Genomic DNA, 20,933 nt, shown 5'->3' on the forward strand with positions numbered 1-20,933 from the left:
TAATGTACAATGATAGATAACAATGACAGTGAGGGGCTAATAATAATGATAATACGCAAGGTATGCAATCATAATTATTATAAGCTGTATAGAGAGGTGATAATATTAATAATTATAATGTACGGAGAGCAGTAATATAACAATTACAATGTACAATGAATAATAATGCTAACAATATATATTTAATAGATGCAATGTATTGTACGATGATAGGTAATATAAACAATGTGCAGTGAGGGGATAATAACAAGTATAATATACAATGATATGTAATAATAATTATTATCGGGTATAGAAAGAGGTGATAATAATAGTATTTCTAATGTACAGAGAATAGTATCTAAAATCTATATGTACAATGATGGATAATAAAATAATAATATAACACAATGATATGTAATAATAATTATAATGTATAGAGGGGGTGATGATGATGATAATAATAATAATAATAGTAATAATACAAATAAAAAACAGCAACATAAATAGGGATGATGTATAATAATTGTAATGAGGAGTGAGGGGTGATGAGGAGGGGTGATGATGATGAGGGGTGATGATGATAAGGGGTGATGATGAGGGTGTCCGGGTCCCGGGGCTGTAGTGATGAGGAGTGAGGAGTGATGATGAGGGTGTCGGGACCCAGGGGTGTAGTGATGAAGGTGATGATGAGGGTGTCGGGTCCCGGGGCTGTAGTGATGAGGGTGATGAGGGTGATGATGAGGGTGTCCAGGTCCCGGGGGTGTAGTGATGAGGGTGATGAGGAGTGATGATGAGGGTGTCGGGTCCCGGGGGTGTAGTGATGAGAAGTGAGGCTCCTGGTGTCTCCCCTCCCCCCATGTACTCTTCTCCTCTCCTCTCTATGCCGATCACATCGCCGCGATCTCCTCTCCGCACTGCTCCTCTCCGCGATCTGATCTCCGCAGTCCGCGATCTTCTCCTCCTCTGCAGATCTCACTGCGGGTGTCCCGATCATCACCCGACCCTATGGAGCCCGGGGAGACCCACCGACTGGTGGAGCCCAACAGGACCCACACCCGACTGAAGATCCAGAGGTGAGCCCTCACCCTTTATTCACCCCCATATTGGACAACACACACCCTTCATTACACCCCAATACTGAACACCCCACACCTGAGTATTGGGCGCTCCACTCCCTTTATAATAGTAAAATACTGAACACCCTACATCCTTCTATACACCCGATTTATGGACACCCCACTCCTTTTATAACACCTAAATATTGGACACCCTACATCCTTCTATACACCCCAATTCTGGACACCCGACACCTCCATACTGGACACCTCACAACCTTCACTATACCGAATAATGGACACCCCAAATCTGTCATTACACTGGAAACCTGAACACCCGACACCCTTCATTTCACCCCAATCCTGGACACCGGGCACCTCAATACTAAACACCCCATTCCATTCATTACACACAAATACAAGACACCCGACAACCCTCCATGTACCAGAATACTGAGCACCCGACACCCTTCATTTCACCCCAATCCTGGACATCGGGCATGAAAATACTAAACACCCCATTCCATTCATTACACACAAATACAAGACACCCGACAACCCTCCATGTACCAGAATACTGAGCACCCGGATATCTTGTACACCCTATTATATGTACACCCCATCACCATCCACACACCCCTCAAACATGAAATATTAAGCAAACACCCGAATACTACATCCCACAATCATACGTTTTCTACACACCCGAATCCTCTATTTACACCCCATTATCACCCATTGTCACCGGGATCCAATGCACACCACATGAATGCTGTCACCCCATTGCTGCTCTATCAATCCATTCAAATGTCAATGCTGTCACCCCATTACTGCACACCCCATCCAGATATCCCATACACCCAATTACTGCACACTGCATCCAGATATCCTGTACACTCCATTACTGCACACCCCATCCAGATATCCTGTACACCCCATTACTGAACACCCCATCCAGATATCCCATACACCCAATTACTGCACACTGCATCCAGATATCCTGTACACTCCATTACTGCACACCCCATCCAGATATCCTGTACACCCCATTACTGAACACCCCATCCAGATATCCCATACACCCAATTACTGCACACTGCATCCAGATATCCTGTACACTCCATTACTGCACACCCCATCCAGATATCCTGTACACCCCATTACTGAACACCCCATTCAGATATCCTGTACACCCTATTACTGCACACCCCATCCAGATATCCTGTACACCCCATTACTGCACACCCCATCCAGATATCCTGTACACTCCATTACTGCACACCCCATCCAGATATCCCATACACCCAATTACTGCACACTGCATCCAGATATCCTGTACACCCCATTACTGAACACCCCATCCAGATATCCTGTACACCCCATTACTGAACACCCCATCCAGATATCCTTTACACCCCATTACTGCACACCCCATCCAGATATCCTGTACACTCCATTACTGCACACCCCATCCAGATATCCTGTACACCCAATTACTGCACACCCCATCCAGATATCCTGTACACCCCATTACTGCACACCCCATCCAGATATCCTGTACACCCCATTACTGAACACCCCATCCAGATATCCTTTACACCCCATTACTGCACACCCCATCCAGATATCCTGTACACCCCATTACTGAACACCCCATCCAGATATCCTGTACACCCCATTACTGCACACCCCATTCAGATATCCTGTACACCCCATTACTGCACACCCCATTCAGGTATCCTGTACACCCCATTACTGCACACCCCATCCAGATATCCTGTACACCCCATTACTGCACACCCCATCCAGATATCCTGTACACCCCATTACTGCACACCCCATCCAGATATCCTGTACACCCCATTACTGCACACCCCATTCAGGTATCCTGTACACCCCATTACTGCACACCCCATCCAGATATCCTGTACACCCCATTACTGCACACCCCATCCAGATATCCTGTACACCCCATTACTGCACACCCCATCCAGATATCCTGTACACCCCATTACTGCACACCCCATCCATATATCCTGTACACCCCATTACTGCACACCCCATTCAGATATCCTGTACACCCCATTACTGCACACCCCATTCAGGTATCCTGTACACCCCATTACTGCACACCCCATCCAGATATCCTGTACACCCCATTACTGCACACCCCATTCAGATATCCTGTACACCCCATTACTGAACACCCCATCCAGATATCCTGTACACCCCATTACTGCACACCCCATTCAGGTATCCTGTACACCCCATTACTGCACACCCCATCCAGATATCCTGTACACCCCATTACTGAACACCCCATCCAGATATCCTGTACACCCCATTACTGAACACCCCATTCAGGTATCCTGTACACCCCATTACTGCACACCCCATCCAGATATCCTGTACACCCCATTACTGCACACCCCATCCAGGTATCCTGTACACCCCATTACTGCACACCCCATCCAGATATCCTGTACACCTCATTACTGCACACCCCATCCAGATATCCTGTACACCTCATTACTGCACACCCCATCCAGATATCCTGTACACCCCATTACTGCACACCCCATCCATATATCCTGTACACCCCATTATTGCACACCCCATCCAGATATCCTGTACACCCCATTACTGCACACCCCATCCAGATATCCTGTACACCCCATTACTTCACACCCCATCCAGATATCCTGTACACCCCATTACTGCACACCCCATCCATATATCCTGTACACCCCATTACTGCACACCCCATCCAGATATCCTGTACACCCTATTACTGCACACCCCATCCAGATATCCTGTACACCCTATTACTGCACACCCCATCCAGATATCCTGTACATCCCATTACTGCAACCCCATCCATATATCCTGTACATCCCATTACTGCAAACCTCATCCATATTTTCTCTGCACCCCATTACTGCACACCCCATCCAGATATCCTGTACACCCCATTACTGCACACCCCATCCATATATCCTGTACATCCCATTACTGCAAACCTCATCCATATTTTCTCTGCACCCCATTACTGCACACCCCATCCAGATATCCTGTACACCCCATTACTGCTAAACCGCAGTCATGCAAACACCCAACGACCCCTCAAATGGCAATGACCTGAACAACACCCAAATCGAGATTATTACAATGCTCCAAAGTATAGCACACCCCATATCCCACCAACACCCGGATCCACACCCAACCTACACAAGGTCTCATCCATATTATCATAATCCAATCACCCGACTATTATCCATGACACCATAATCACTCCACACACCCCAAATTTGCCCCCTCCAATAGAACACATTCCTCCATTCATCACCTCACACACCCCATAATCCTCCTCCATCACCCCACACACGCTATAATCATCCTCCATCACCCCACACACCCTATAATCCTCCTCCATCACTCCACACACCCTATACTCTTCCATCACCTCACACACCCCATAATCCTCCTCCATCACCCCACACACCCTATAATCCTCCTCCATCACCCCACACACCCTATAATCCTCCTCCATCACCCCACACACCCTATGATTCTCCTCCATCACCTCACACACCCTATAATCCTCCTCCATCACCCCACACACCCTATAATCCTCCTCCATCACCCCACACACCCTATGATTCTCCTCCATCACCTCACACACCCTATAATCCTCCTCCATCACCCCACACACCCTATAATCCTCCTCCATCACTCCACACACCCTATACTCCTCCATCACCTCACATACCCTATAATTCTCCTGCATCATCTCACACACCCTATAATCCTCCTCCATAACCTTACACACCCTATAATCCTCCTCCATCACCCCACACACCCTATGATCATCCTCCATCAACCCACACACCCTATGATCATCCTCCATCAACCCACACACCCTATAATCCTCCTCCATCACTTCATACACCCTATAATCCTCCTCCATCACCTCACACACCCTATTATTCTCCCCTATCACCCCACACACCCTATAATCCTCCTCCATCACCCCACACACCCCATATCCCTCTTCCATCACCTCACACACCCCATATACCTCCTCAATCACCTCACACACCCAATATCCCTCCTCCATCACCTCATACACCCCATATTCCTCCTCCATCACATCATACACCCCATATCCCTCCTCCATCACCTCACACACCCCATATTCCTCCTCCATCACCTCATACACCCCCATATCCCTCCTCCATCACCTCACACACCCCATATCCCTCCTCCATCACCTCACACACCCCATATCCCTCCTCCATCACCTCATACACCCCCATATCCCTCCTCCATCACCTCACACACCCCATATCCCTCCTCCATCACCTCACACACTCCAAATCCCTCCTCTGTCATCTCATACACCCCATATTCCTCCTCCATCACATCACCCAAATCCATCCTCCTTTACCTCACACACCCCAAATCCCTCCTTCATCACCTCACCCAAGTCTTTCCTCCATCACCTCACACAGCCCAAATCCCTCACCCCTCACCTCATACACCCCATATTATTCCTCCTTCACCTCTTACACTCCATATTCCTCCTCCTTCACCTCACAGACCCCAACTCCCTCCTCCATCACCTCATAGGCCCCATATTATTCCTCCTTCACCTTATACACCCCATAGTCCTCCTCCATTACCTCACACACCCCCAACTCCCTCCTCCATCACCTCATACACTCCATATTCCTCCTCCATTACCTCATACACCCCATATTATTCCTCTATCACCTCATACACTCCATATTCCTCCTCCATTACCTCATACACCCCATATTATTCCTCTATCACCTCATACACTCCATATTCCTCCTCCTTCACCTCATACACCCCATATTCCCTCTCCTTCACCTCATACACCCCATATCCCTCCTCCATCACCTTACACACCCCAAATCTCTCCTCCATCACCTCACACACCCCATATTCCTCCTCCAAACTCCCCCATGCACCATATTTCTCCTCCATCATCCCACACGCCCCATATTTCTTTCTGTCATCCCACATGCCCCATTTTTCTCCTTCATCATCCCTCGCACCCCATATTCCTCCTCCATCATCCCACACACCCCATATTTCTCCTCCATCATCCTACACACTCCATATTTCTCCTCCATCATCCCACGTGCCCCATATTTCTCCTCCATCATCCCACACACCCCATATTTCTCCTCCATCATCCCACACACCCCATATTTCTCCTCCATCATCCCACACACCCAATATTTCTCCTCCATCATCCCACACACACCATATTTCTCCTTCATCAATCCACATGAACCATATTTCTCCTCCATCATCTCACATGCCCCATATTCCTTCTTTATCCCCCCACACGCCCCATATTCCTTTGCCATCATCTTACATACCCCCAAGTTCCTCCTCCATCACTTCACACACATTCCGTATTTCTCTTCCATTATCCCACACACTCTATATTTCTCCTCTATCATCCCACACCCCCCATATTTCTCCTCCATCATCCCACACGCCCCATATTTCTCTCTGTCATCCCACATGCCCCATATTTCTTCTCCATCATCCCACACACGCCATATTTCTCCTCCATCAATCCACACACCACATATTTCTCCTCCATCATCTCACATGCCCCATATTTCTCCTCCATCATCCCACGCGCCCCATATTTCACTCCATCATCCCATACGCCCCATATTACTCCTCCATCATCCCACACACACCATATTTCTCCTTCATCATCCCACACGCCCCATATTTCTCCTCCATCATCCCACACGCCCCATATTTCTCCTCCACCATCCCAAACACTCCATATTTGTCCTCCATCATGCCACACGCCCCATAGTTCTCCTCCATCATCCCACAACCCCCATATTTCTCCACCATCATCCCACACGCCCCATATTTCACTCCATCATCCCATACGCCCCATATTACTCCTCCATCATCCCACACACACCATATTTCTCCTCCATCATGCCACATGCCCCATATTTCTCTCCATCATCCCCACGCCCCATATTTCTCCTCCACCATCCCAAACACTCCATATTTCTTCTCCATCATGCCACACGCCCCATAGTTCTCCTCCATCATCCCACAAACCCCATATTTCTCCTCCATCATCTCACATGCCCCATATTTCTCCTCCATCATCCCACACGCCCCATATTTCTCTTCCATAATCCCACATACCCCTTATTTCTCCTTCATCACCCAACACCTGATTTCTCTGCTTCATCATCCAACATACTCAAAATTCCTCCTCCATCGCCTGACGTGCACCATGTTCCCATTCCATTAGCTCCCAACACACACCCCTAAGTTCCTTCTTCATCACCCCGCATACCCCATATTCCCCTTCCATTACCCCTCACACCCCTATGTTCCACTGTCATCACCTCACACACCCCATATACCTCCTTCATCACCTCACACAACCCATATTCCTCCCTCCATCACCCCACACACCCCATATTTCTCATTCATCAACACACACAAACGTACCGTATTCCCTTTCCATCACCCAATGCACCCAGATTTCTACTTCATCATCTCACAGACTCCATATTCCTTGTTTATCACCCCAAACACCCCATATTCCTTTACCATCATCTTACATACCCCCAAGTTCCTCCTCCATCACTTCACACACATCCCATATTCATCCTCCATCACCCCACACACCTCCAATATGCTTTCTCCCACACATACCAAATTCCTCCTTCATCATCACAAACAATTAAACACAACGTTCCTTCCTCCATCACCCCATACACCACATTTCTCCTCCAACACCCCAAATTCCTCCTCCAGCACCCCATATCCTCAACATTCACCCCTCCATCACTCAGCATATTCCACCATTCCATGCACTCCTCCATCATACTTCACACCCATTTTTGTTTTCCCCTCGCCCTGCACACCCAATATTTATGCCTCCATCCCCCAGCACACCCCATAGTTCCCCTCTGTCACCCCAGGCACATGAAATATATACCCCTTTCGTACTCCTCCATCACTTCACACACCCCATATTTATCTTTCCTTATCCCAGATACCCCATATTTCTCCCTCTGTCACCCCACACACACCATATTCCTCCTCTATCCCCCTAAACACACTATATTTGTTCTTAAACACTCCACATGCACCAAATTCACCCTCCATTGCACCACATACCCAATACTCACTTGTCCATCACCATGCACACCCTTTAATAATACCTTTATCAATCCACACACCTCATATTCCTCCTCCATAACCCCACACCCAATTTTCCTGCTCCATTATCCATCCATTGCATTATTCCAACCAAAATTCCTCCTTGATTACTCCACACACTCAAAGTTATTCCATTCCATTCCATTATTCCAACCAAAATGATATAGATCTGGTTCTGGAGAGGAGACATGGTTCTGATAGTAAAGATCTGGTTCTGGGGAAGAGACATGGGTCTGCTAGTATAGCTCTAATATGGGAGAGGAGACATGGTTGTGGTAGTACAGATCTGGTTCTGGAGAGGAGACATGGTTCTGGTAGTACAGATCTGGTTGTGGAAAATAGACATGGGTCTGCTAGTAGAGCTCTAGTACAGGAGAGGAGAGATGGTGCTGGTAGTACAGATCTGGTTCTGGAAAATAGACATGAGTCTGCTAGTAGAGATCTAGTACAAGAGAGGAGACATTGTGCTGCTAGTACAGATCTGGTTCTGGAGAGGAGACATGGTTTTGGTAGTAAAGATCTAGTTCTAAAGTAGATATATGATACTTGCAATAAAGCTCTGGTTCTAGAGAGAAGAAGGGACTGGGAAAACAACTCTGGCACTGGAGAAGAGACATTCGTAGAGCTATAGTACTGAGGAGGAGACATGGTTCTGGTAGTATAGATCTGGTTCTAGAGAGGAGACATGGTCCTAGTTGTACCGATCTGGATCTAGAGAGGAGAAATGGTGTTGGTAGTACTGTACAGTTATGATTCTGGAGAGGAGATATGGTGCTGGTAGTACAGATCTGGTCTGGAAAGGAGATATGGGTCTAGTAGTACAGCTCTGGTTCTGAAGAGGAGACAAACTTTTGGTAGTAGAGCTCTGGTACTGGAGAGGAGACAAGGTTCTTGTAGAAGGTCTCTGGTAATGTGGGAGACATGGTTCTTGTACAACAGTTATGGATCTACAGGGAAGACATGGTTCGGGTTGTACAGTTTTAGTTCTGGAGAGAAGATATGGTCCCTGCAGTACATCTCTGGTTCTGGAGAAGCGGCAGGCTTCTGTTACTACATATCTGGTTCTGTGGGTACATCTCCGGTTCTGAAGAGGAGACATTATTTCGGTGGTACAGCTCTAGTTTTTGGAAGGAGACATGGTTCTTGTAGCAGAGCTTTAGTTTTGGCATTGAGAGTGAGACATGATTCCTGTAGAACAGTTCTGGTTCTGCAAGGGAGACTTGGCTCTTGTAATACAGCTCTGGTTCTAGAGAAGAGGCATGGTTCTTGTAGCACAGCTCCGGTTTTGCAGGAAAGTTATGGTTCTGGTCATACACATGGAGTTCTGGAAAAGAGACATGATTCTCATAGTACAGCTCTGGTTCTGGAGAGGAGACATTGCTCTGATAGTACAGCTCTAATTCTGGAGTGAAGACACTGTCCTGGTTGTACATCTCTCATTCTAGAAAGAAGACAAGGGTCTAGTAGTACAGCTCTGGTTCTGGAGAGGAGACAAAGTTGTGGTAGTACAGCTCTGGTTCTGGAGAGGAGACACAGTTGTGGTAGTACAGCTCTGGTTCTGGAGAGGAGACAAAGTTGTGGTAGTACAGCTCTGGTTCTGGAGAGGAGACAAAGTTGTGGTAGTACAGCTCTGGTTCTGGAGAGGAGACAATGTTGTGGTAGTACAGCTCTGGTTCTGGAGAGGAGACAAAGTTGTGGTAGTACAGCTCTGGTTCTGGAGAGGAGACAAAGTTGTGGTAGTACAGCTCTGGTTCTGGAGAGGAGACAAAGTTTTGGTAGCACAGCTCTGGTTCTGGAGAGGAGACAACGTTGTGGTAGAACAGCTCTGGTTCTGGAGAGGAGACAAAGTTGTGGTAGTACAGCTCTGGTTCTGGAGAGGAGACAAAGTTGTGGTAGTACAGCTCTGGTTCTGGAGAGGAGACAAAGTTTTGGTAGCACAGCTCTGGTTCTGGAGAGGAGACAACGTTGTGGTAGAACAGCTCTGGTTCTGGAGAGGAGACAAAGTTGTGGTAGTACAGCTCTGGTTCTGGAGAGGAGACAAAGTTGTGGTAGCACAGCTCTGGTTCTGGAGAGGACACAAAGTTGTGGTAGCACAGCTCTGGTTCTTGAGAGGAGACAAAGTTGTGGTAGCACAGCTCTGGTTCTGGAGAGGAGACAACGTTGTGGTAGAACAGCTCTGGTTCTGGAGAAGAGACAAAGTTGTGGTAGCACAGCTCTGGTTCTGGAGAGGAGAAAAAGTTGTGGTAGTAGAGCTCTGGTTCTGGAGAGGAGAAAAAGTTGTGGTAGCACAGCTCTGGTTCTGGAGATGAGACATGGTTCTTGTAGTAGAGCTTTTGTTCATTAGATCCAAACACTTGATCCATAGGGGTTGATTTACTAACTGGAGGGTGCACCCCCCCCCCCCCCCCCCCGGCACAGCTCTGTATAGAAACCAATCAGATTCCAGTTTTTTTTTTTTTTGTCAGAACTTAATTGAACAAGCTGATTAGCTACGATGCACATTTACACCAGATTTTGCAGTCTCAAGTTTTAGTAAATCAACCCCATAATACCACACTATAATATGAATTATTGTTGCCATAAAGGCTCACATCACAGGGAAATCACACTTTATACTAACACAAGGCCTTGCTCTTGTGACTACCCAGGTCAGGTCCCTAGGTCAACTATGTACCACAGCAGGTCCCAATTTAGGTATCCCACAGTGGGATGAGGGACATATAGCCAGTGCTGGGAAAAGGCCATTTGGTGCCCAGGGCGAAGATGGCAAACTGCCCCCCCCCCCCCTTTTAAGAAAGAATCAATGCTGTTTCAAAACAAGAATATATTTATTATTATTATGTTGGACAAATTGTATGTTAAGGGGCACCCTGATGGGTACATTTTATATTAAGGGGCACTTTGATGGGCCCCTTAACGTAAAAAATCTGCCCATCAGAGTGCCACTTAATACAAAACGTGCCCATCAGTGTTGCTCTGAAAATAAAATGTGCCCATCAACGTGCCTTAACATAAAATAAGGGTCACACTGTTGGGCACCTTTTATGTTAAGGGTCACTCTGATGGGCACATTTTATTTTAAGGGGCACGCTGATGGGTATATTTTTAATATGCACGCTGAGGGGCACATTTTATGTTAAGGGACACTCTGATGTCCATCAATGTGCCCCTTAAGAAAATATGCCCATCAGTGTGCACATTAAAAAAATATACCCATCAGCGTGCCCATTAAAATAAAATGTGCCCATCAGAGTGATCCTTAACCACTTGCCGCCCGCCCTATAGGCAATTGACGGCTGCAAAGTGGTTTCATAATCCTGACCGGACGTCATATGACGTGATCAGGATTATGAGCCGCTGCGCGCCCCCGGGGGCGCGCATCGCGGCGATCGTTGTTGCGGGGTGTCAGTCTGACACCCGGCAACTACGATCTCGGTAAAGAGTCTCCGACGGAGACTCTTTACCATGTGATCAGCCGTGTCCAATCACGGCTGATCACAGTGTAAATGGAAAGAGCCGGTGATCAGCTTTCCCTCACTCGCGTCTGTCAGACGCGAGTAGAGGAGAGCCGATCGGCTGCTCCTCTGACAGGGGGGGTCTGTGCTGATCGATTATCAGCACAGCCCCCCCGAGGATGCCCACACTGGACCACCAGGGACGCCACCAGACCACCAGGGAAAAGGTAATAAAGGTCATAATCCTCCCTAGACCACCAGGGATGCCAGTCAGCACAATGGGTGCCAATCAGTGCCCATAATGGATGCCAATCAGTGCCCACAATGGGCATCACTGATTGGCATGCATTATTGTTTGGCACTGATTGGCATCCATTACTATAGTATAACACCGATGCCGCCTATGAGTGCCCACCTGTGCCGCCTATGAGTGCCCACCTGTGCCGCCTATGAGTGCCCACCTGTGCCGCCTATCCATGCCCACCTGTGCCGCCTATCCATGCCCACCTGTGCCGCCTATCCATGCCCACCTGTGCCGCCTATCCATGCCCACCTGTGCCGCCTATCCATGCCCATCCGTGCCGCCCATCCGTGCCGCCCATCCGTGCCAGCTATCAGTGCCAATTTGTGCCACCTATCAGTGTCCGTCCATGTCGCCCATCCGTGTCGCCCATCCGTGTCGCCCATCAGTGCCGCCTATCAGTGCCACTTCATTGGTGCCACATTGGTGCCCATCAGTGCCGCCTTATCAGTGCCCATCAGTGTAGCCCCATCAGTGCCCATCAGTGAAGGAGAAAACTTACTTATTTACAAAGTTTTGAAACTGAAACAAAAAAAAACTTTTTTTTTTTCAAAATTTTCGGTATTTTTTTATTTGTAGCGCAAAAAATAAAAACCGTAGAGGTGATCAAATACCACCAAAAGAAAGCTCTATTTGTGGGAAAAAAATGAAAAAAATTTCATTTGGGTACAGTGTAGCATGACCGCGCAATTGTCATTCAAAGTGCGACAGCGCTGAAAGCTCAAAATTGGTCTGGGCAGGAAGGTGTTTAAAGAGGAAGTAAACCCTGATGGGTTTACTTCCTCTTTTTTTCCCTGCAAAGGTAAAGCATAATGGACTACTATGCATCGCATAGTAGCTCATTATGTGTCACTTACCTGACACAGGAGCCAGCGAAGTCGCCGCTGTCCCCTGTAGTCCGCCGCATCCATCTTGCTGGTGGCGTCTCGCAGCTCCGACGAATCACAGCGGCGAAGCCGCGATGACGTCACTCCCACGCATGCGCACGGGAGTCGCGTCTCGCAGCTCCGCCGCTGCCATTCGGCGAAGCCGCGATGACGTCACTCCCGCGCATGCGCACGGGAGTCGACAAATTAGGCAAATCCATTCTTGGACTTGCCGCATTTAGTGCGCCTGCGCGCCGCTGTCTACGGCGCATGCGCCGTAGACAGCGGTGCCCATTTTCGGGCAAATATCTCCTAAACCATATAGGTTTAGGAGATATTGCTTGGACCTACAGGTAAGCCTTAATCTAGGCTTACCTGTAGGTCAAAGTGGTTTGAAAGGGTTTACTTCCTCTTTAAGTGCCCTGTATTGAAGTGGTTAAAAAAAAATTGTCCATCAGAGTGTCCCTTAACATAAAATAAGGTGTCCATCAGCGTGACCGTTAACAAATTATGCCAGCAGTGTGCACAATAAAAATATGCCTATTAGTGATCACTGGTTAACATGTGGCCCACATACCTTGAATGCAGGAGGGCACAACTGAAATGCCAAAAGGGCGGAAGCTGCGAGATATGGAGAGCCAGGATCCAGGAACCGTGAGTAGCAGGGGGGCAAGGTGCGGGACGCGCATGTGACGTCACGCCCCTACTCGTGGCCCGTGAGTGCGAGCTGGTCTTCTATCAACTCCGAGACCTGCAGGGAGGAGCGGCGGGCGCACGCAGCGTCACTGGTTGCTGGGGAAACCCGCGGTCCCAACAAACTAGTGACGGCTGTTTTAGAAGGACACTTCACTATGCCCCCCCACCCCCAATAAATTGTACCGCCCAGGCAGAGGCGGCTCTCTAATTGGGCAAATTATGCGGTCGCCTAAGGCCTTGTGCTCACAGGGGCCTCGCGGCCGCCTAGTTTGCCTAATTAAAGAGCTGTGTTGATGGCGGATCCCCCCACCATCAGCACAGTGCTGAGTCTGCTCACTGCTACATGGAGAGATAGCGGGCTGTTTATCGGGTGATTGGAGCTCACTGATAGCTCTGAATCACAGCCAGGGACAGCCGCTCAGAGCCAGCGCTGACACTTCCATCCTCCCCTCACAAGCAGGAGAGGAGAGAGAGCTGCTAATGCTGCTGCTCCTCCTCCTTCCGCCCACTTTTTCTGTCTGCCCGCTGACCCATCAGGGGATGAAGCCAGTGTCGGACCAATTCCCGAACTTCCAGCACTGTGCTCCACTCAGTGAGGATTCTTAGCTGTGCCAGTCTGTTCCTCCTGCCCCAGTACTGTGCCCAACTACCCTCCCCCTGTGCTGTGCCCTCCTCCCCCTGTACTGTGCCCACTTACCCTCCCCCCTGTACTGTGCCCACTTACCCTCCCCTGTACTGTACCCTCCTGCCCCCTGTACTGTGCCCACTTACCCTCCCCCCTGTGCTGTGCCCTCCTGCCCCCTGTACTGTGCCCACTTACCCTCCCCCTGTGCTGTGCCCTCCTAACCCCTGTACTGTGCCCACTTACCCTCCCTCCTGTGCTGTGTCTTCCTGCTCCCCCTGTACTGTACCTTCCTGCCCCCTGTACTGTGCCCACTTACCCTACCCTCGTACTGTGCCCACTTACCCTCCCCTTGTGCTGTGCCTTCCTGCTCCCCCTGTACTGTACCCTCCTGCCCCCTGTACTGTGCCCACTTACCGTCCCCCCTGTGCTGTACCCTCCTGCCCCCTGTACTGTGCCCACTTACCCTTCCCCTGTGCTGTGTCCTGCTCCCCCTGTACTGTACCCTCCTGCCCCGTGTACTTTGCCCACTTCTCCTGCCCCCTGTACTGTGTCCAATTACTCTCCTTATACAGTTAATTTTTATCACTTGAATTATTTTTCCAATTATGGGTGAGAGTGGGGCTTCGTGCCTAAGTTTTGCCTAAGGCCCCACAAAGCCTAGAGCTGCCTCTGCGCCCAGGGCACCCCCCCCCCCCCTTATTTTACTTTTACCACAACAATTATTTTTTTCTGCAAACAGACAATTAAATAAATATTTAATTGTCTAATTAAATAAATAAATAAATATTTAATTGTCTAATTAAATACATAAATAAATATTTATGTATTTAATTAGATAATTAAATATAATAAAACTAACCAAAAGGCACTTTTTCTTTATTTAAGCAGTGTTAGTTTAAAAATAAATAGCATTACTGCACCTAAAAAGATGGCATTTTATTCTGTAATTTGTCTTGTTTTAAACAACACTAAAACTATGATTTTGGTACAAAGCATTGCAAAGTTATTTGTAAATGAATTAAAGTATTTTTTTTTTTTTTTTAGATTTGCACTTTTTTCAGTGTGGCGTGTAAATGTATGTGAAAGGTGTAAAAAAAAATTAATGAACAAAGCAAACAAAAACAGAAAAAAAGTTCAACCACTTGCCTACTAGGTACTTTTACTCCCTTCCTGCCCAGGCCAATTTTCAGCTTTCAGCGCTGTCACTTTTTGAAAGACAATTGCGCGGTCGTGCAGCACTGAACCCATATGACATTTTTATCATTTTTTTCACACAGATAGAGGTTTTCGTTTGGTTGTATTTAATTACTGCTGAGTTTTTTTTTTTTGCTAAATAAACAAAAAAAGACAGAAACATTTTGAAAAATAATCAAAACTTTTTAATAGTTTATTATAACATTTTGGAAATTTTTCTTCTTCACATATGTACAGTGATGAGGCTGCGCTGATGGGCACTGATAGGCTGCACCGATGGGCACTGATGAGGTGGCACTGATGGGCATTAATGGGCACTGATAGACTGCACTGATAAGGTGACACCGATAGGCTGCACTGATACGTGGCACTGACAGTTGGCACTGATGGGCACTGATAGGCTGCACCGATGGGCACTGATGAGGTAGCACTGATGGGCATTAATGGGCACTGATAGACTGCACTGATAAGGTGACACTGATGGGCACTGACAGGCTGCACAGATACGCGGCACTGATAGTTGGCACTGATAGGCTGCACCGATTGGCACTGATGAGGTGGCACTGATGGGCATTAATGGGCACTGATAGACTGCACTGATAAAGTGACACTGATGGGCACTGATAGGCTGCACTGATAGGCTGCACTGATACGCGGCACTGATGGGCACTGATAGGCGGCACTGATAAGTGGCACTGATAGGCATCACTTATGGTCACTGATAGGTGGCATTAATGGGCAGCCTTTATGGGCACTGATAGGTGGCACTGATGAGGAGGCACTGATAGGCATCACTGATGGACACTGAAAGGCGGCACTGATGGGCACTGATAGGTGGCACTAATGGGCAGCCTTTATGGGCACTGATAGGCGGCACTGATAAGTGGCACTGACAGGCATCACTGATGAACACCGAAAAGCAGCACTGATGGGCACTGATTTGCATCACTGGTGGGCACTGGCAGACATCGCCAATGGGACTGCACTGATAATCATTATCTGAGAAAATGGCAGATATTGGCTCTCCTCTCCTCACCCGCTGTCAGCGTGAGGAAGAGGAATGCCAATAACTGCCACTTCCTATTTACACTGTGATCAACTGTGATTGGACACAGCTGATCACATGGTAAAGAGCCTACGTCATAGGCTCTTTACCATGTGATCGGAGATATGGTGTGTCCGATCGACGCACCGCACCACAGATCACCGCGCTGCGCACCCCAAGGGGCGTGTGGCTTGTTCTGAAGGACCTCATATGACGTCCAGTTATAACAATGGAGCCCCCCACCCGCCCATCATTTTGCTATAGGCCAGGTGGGAAGGTGTTAATTCCCCTAGTCTTCCCACACATGTGCGATCATTTCACATAATTTGGGTGCGGTAGAATTCGCTGTGCTGCTGAACATAACACCGGCCCTAGCGGTTTCCCAAAAAACATAGGGGGCGTAAGCAACACAGTGCAGCCCATACCTGTAATGGATAATGTCCATAGAAGGAAAGTCCATGGAGTCTCCGAAGATGGGGACTATTAAGGGGAGTAGTGGCAGCAGAGAAGAGCAATCTGTTCTGACCAATGAAATCCCAATGGGTCACACACACTGACCTGGTCCCCTGCAAATGTATATCTACCCTAGAACCGACAGGATATGAAAAGAAGTCGACACGACCCAACCCGACCCGTGCCAACCCGACCCCCCGCCGACCCGATCCGCGCCAACCCGACCCCCACCGACCCGACCCGTGCAGACCCAACCCAACACGACCCGTGCAGCAATCAGCCAGAATTCTTAAAGTGACACACCATAAATACAGTAACGTTGGCATAATAAATAAATAAACAAAAAAAATAGAATATATACAGATAAGTAAAAGGATAATCTAGGATGACTCACCGGTAATGTACTAAAAACCAACTAATAAAAGAGAAGAGAAGAGTGCCCCCGAGTCTCTCCAACAGGGAGACTATAGGAAATGGGGATTTTTAAGGTGCACAAAAATACACCAAATAACAAGATTAACAGTACAGACAAAGGATCTATTTTTATTTTATTCTACAGATCCAAAAAGTTTTTTCTCCCCCATTGATATAAAAAACATTGGATCACAGTTATAAACATATGGTAAGAACATCTATACACCAACAAGCATAGAATGCATTAACCACTTGCTTACTGGGCACTTAAACTCCCCCTCCTGCCCAGACCAACTTTCAGCTTTCAGCGCTGTCGCACTTTGAATGACAGTTGTGTGGTCATGCTACACTGTACCCAGGTGACATTTTTAGTTTTTTTTTTCCCCACAAATAGAACTTTCTTTTGATGGTATTTGATCACCTCTGCGTTTTTTTTATTTTTTTGTTAAAAAAATGGAATAAAGACTGAAAATTTTGAAAAAAACTTTTTATATTTTGTTATAAAATTTTGCAAACAGGTCATTTTTCTCCTTCATTGATGTACACTGATGAGGCTGCACTGATGGGCACCGATAGGCTGCATTGATAGGCACTGATAAGGCGTCACTGGTGGGCACTGATAGGCATCACTGGTGGGCACTGAGAGGTGGCACTGATGGGCATTGATAGGTGGCACTGAAGGGAACTAATAGGTGGCACTGATGGGCACTGTTAGGGGATGGGCAATGATGGGTGGCAGCGATGGACAGTGATGGGCACAGGTAGGCAGGGCTAGACTTACTATTGGGCTTGACTGGGCTCAAGCCCATGGGCCCCGCCGAGATACATAGCCGAGTATACTCGGCTCCGCTCCGCTCACAGTCACGCCCAGTCCCGCCCTATGATGGACATAACACAGGGGCTGGGCGTGACTGTGAGCCGAGCCAAGTACACCCAGCTACTTTCGGCTCCGCTCGGGACTGCGAGAGGGCCCGATAGCCACCGAGAGCCGCTGAGAGCCACCACAGGACTCTGTATCTCGACTGCACCATTTTTAAACTTCAAGACTGCAAATGACACTGGGGCAAGGCTGCAAATGACGAGGCTACACTGACAAAGCTGCAAAGACACTGGACAAGGCTGCAGATGGACACTGATAAGGCTGCATTGATGGGCATTTAAATGTAAGTTTTTTCCTTAAACTTCCCTCCTAAAAGTTTTTTTATATGCCGTCAAGTATAACACGCAACAGCATATACATACTAATGTATAGAAGGTAGGGCCCGAAAGTGACTCAAGCCCAGGGGCTCCCACCACCCTAAGTCCTGCCCTGCAGGTAGGTGACACTTATAGGCAGCACTGCTAGGGGGCACTGATGAGGCATTGATTGGCACCACTGGTGGCCATTGATAGTTGGCACTGATTGGCGGCACTGATATGACTGTGTGGGCACTGGCAGGCGTTACTGATTGGCACAGCTGAGGCGGCTGTGCCTCTTCCTCTTCGGGACCGATGTCTCTTACTTAGAAGCCAATGATGATGTCAGCGTGAGGAGAAAAAAACAAACGATTACCGATCTTCTGTTTACTGTCATTGGCTGACAGTTGATCACGTGGTAAGGGGTCAGGATCAATCCGGGATCGACTCCGATCTGTGATCACCCGAGTCTCATTGAATCAGTGACCACAGCACGCACCGCACACAAGGAATGGGAGGACATCTACTGACGGCCTCCCGACAATGTAGGTCTGCGCTGCAGCAGACATTCGGCTATAGCGCGGATGGGAACAGGTTAAGATAAAAACCCTTCTGTCTTTGCAACCTCTTTGAGAGTCTTTCTCCCATTGTTAATTGGGTCCCCTATTGTTTCTGTCTGTCTGAGCATCTCCTGCAGATGAGAATAATCATGTGACCACTGTAACTTGTTATGGAACTATTGTGAGATATTATGTTTGTAATAATGTGTGTTGTACAGTACTTAGTATTCAGGGTTGTAGGTGCCGAATAGTCTGGCCACCTAGACTAGTTAATTAGCTTATGTAAATTATATCACTGTCAGCTATGAGTTGTTAGAGGGAGAATTTCTCCAACGATCTGTCCTGCTGATAAGGTTGTCTATGTGTCCAGTTACTGATTGAATTATTTGTTGAAAAGTTTGAATGTTCCCATATCTCATGTTACTGGATGTACAGTTTAGCCCACCCTGTGTCATTATGCAAAGAAGTGGGGATTGTCCCCAGAGTGTATATCTCTTTGTGCCTGTGTTTCAATAAACAGTTGATGTTTTGCGCCACCCTACGCTGTGTCCTGACAAGTCACTAGGTGAGCTTGAGCTACGGGATCTTGGATTGCTCTGTAACCGAGCAAGGGAAGCGTACACAGCGGACATACTCCTCTTGAGTACCGGGGTCCGTCACAATGTGATTGCCATATTGCTGTTATGTTTGGCTCAAGGCTTTGGTGGTTGGCGTTAGCCATTTTGCTAATTTTGCTTCTCGAACGCATTGTTTCGTTTGTGTTTACATCTGCCCACAATATTTTTTTTTTGCAATTTTATCAATAATCTCATATAGACACATTTTGCAAAACAAAAAGGGAAATATTGTCTGATTCAGAGGAGTAAATGGGTCCTTCTTCCTTTAGGATCAACACATTCCGCTCATACCTAGTGGCCAAGCCAGAATGTATTTGTCTGATGTGAGAGTGGAGGGGCTTGTCTTTGGGTCTTTGTAATATATAAAGTGCTGAGTAATGTATGTAAGAATATAATGAGGAGTTAGTAATTATATAGAACAGCCTTTCCCAACCAGGGTTCCTCCAGAGGTGGCTAGGGGTTCCTTGAGCTGTGGCTGATTTACCTCCTATTTGACTGTGCCTACATAGTTCTGAGCCAATGCCACTTGGAGGAGCCAGTGGTATGACACCAATGAGATCCATAGCTTTCTGTAAGGGGGGGCATTCTTACCACCACTGTAAAAAGGGCATTCTTCTCACTGATCACCAAAGTAAGGGGCTTTGTTCCCACTGACCCCCAATCAATGGGTTTCATCAGGGGTTCCCCGAGACCTGAAAATTACTTCCCATGGGGTAAAATGGTTGAGAAAGGCTGATATAGAGTATCTATAGTCAGTCTTATTTTGCAGCCATACAAAAAATGTACACATTCTAAAGTGGTAGTATTTGGTCCATGGATAAATCACCAGCAATTCTTCTGACTGCAGAAGATACACTACAAAGCGGAGCTGTCAGTTGGCAGGAGGCAGCGTCGGGTGAGGACTTTTTTTAATGCAGGTTGACAGAACGGCATTCAATTTTTTACATTTTTGTATTAAGGACTTATCAAAAAACTGGATACTGTCGTTACTTACACTACTCCTTTTCTGTATGTAAATAAGTAGGGGTACTATGTACCCAATATTCATTCACAAAGGGGGAAGGGTCAGGATCTGGGGGGCCCCCTTGTCAGAGGGGGCTTCCAGATTCTAATAAGCTCCCCGTCCACAAGATCCCAATCCACCCCAAAGCACCCCCCCCTCCATGTTGAGGGCATGTGGCCTGATATGTTTCAGGGGGGACACTCACTCGTAACCTCCCTTTCCTGGTCTGCTGGCCTGCATGCT

The 20,933-nt window shown here is 47.6% G+C and overlaps 1 protein-coding gene across 1 annotated transcript in view; it reads left to right on the forward strand.

Annotated features, from left to right (window-relative positions):
- Nucleotides 1–577: 577 nt before the first annotated feature.
- The window catches only part of SLC30A3 (solute carrier family 30 member 3), a 56,067-nt gene continuing 35,711 nt past the window's right edge, over nt 578–20,933 (forward strand). The window contains exon 1 of the mRNA XM_077489366.1: nt 578–1,055. Within this exon, the coding sequence (XP_077345492.1) occupies nt 988–1,055 (68 nt within the window). The 5' untranslated portion in view covers nt 578–987. The remainder of the gene's footprint in view (nt 1,056–20,933) is intronic.

Source organism: Lithobates pipiens, unplaced genomic scaffold (assembly GCF_037356315.1).
Source record: "Lithobates pipiens isolate NorthernLeopardFrog02 unplaced genomic scaffold, aLitPip1_a1.2 Scaffold_18, whole genome shotgun sequence".
Taxonomy (NCBI): Eukaryota; Metazoa; Chordata; class Amphibia; order Anura; family Ranidae; genus Lithobates; species Lithobates pipiens.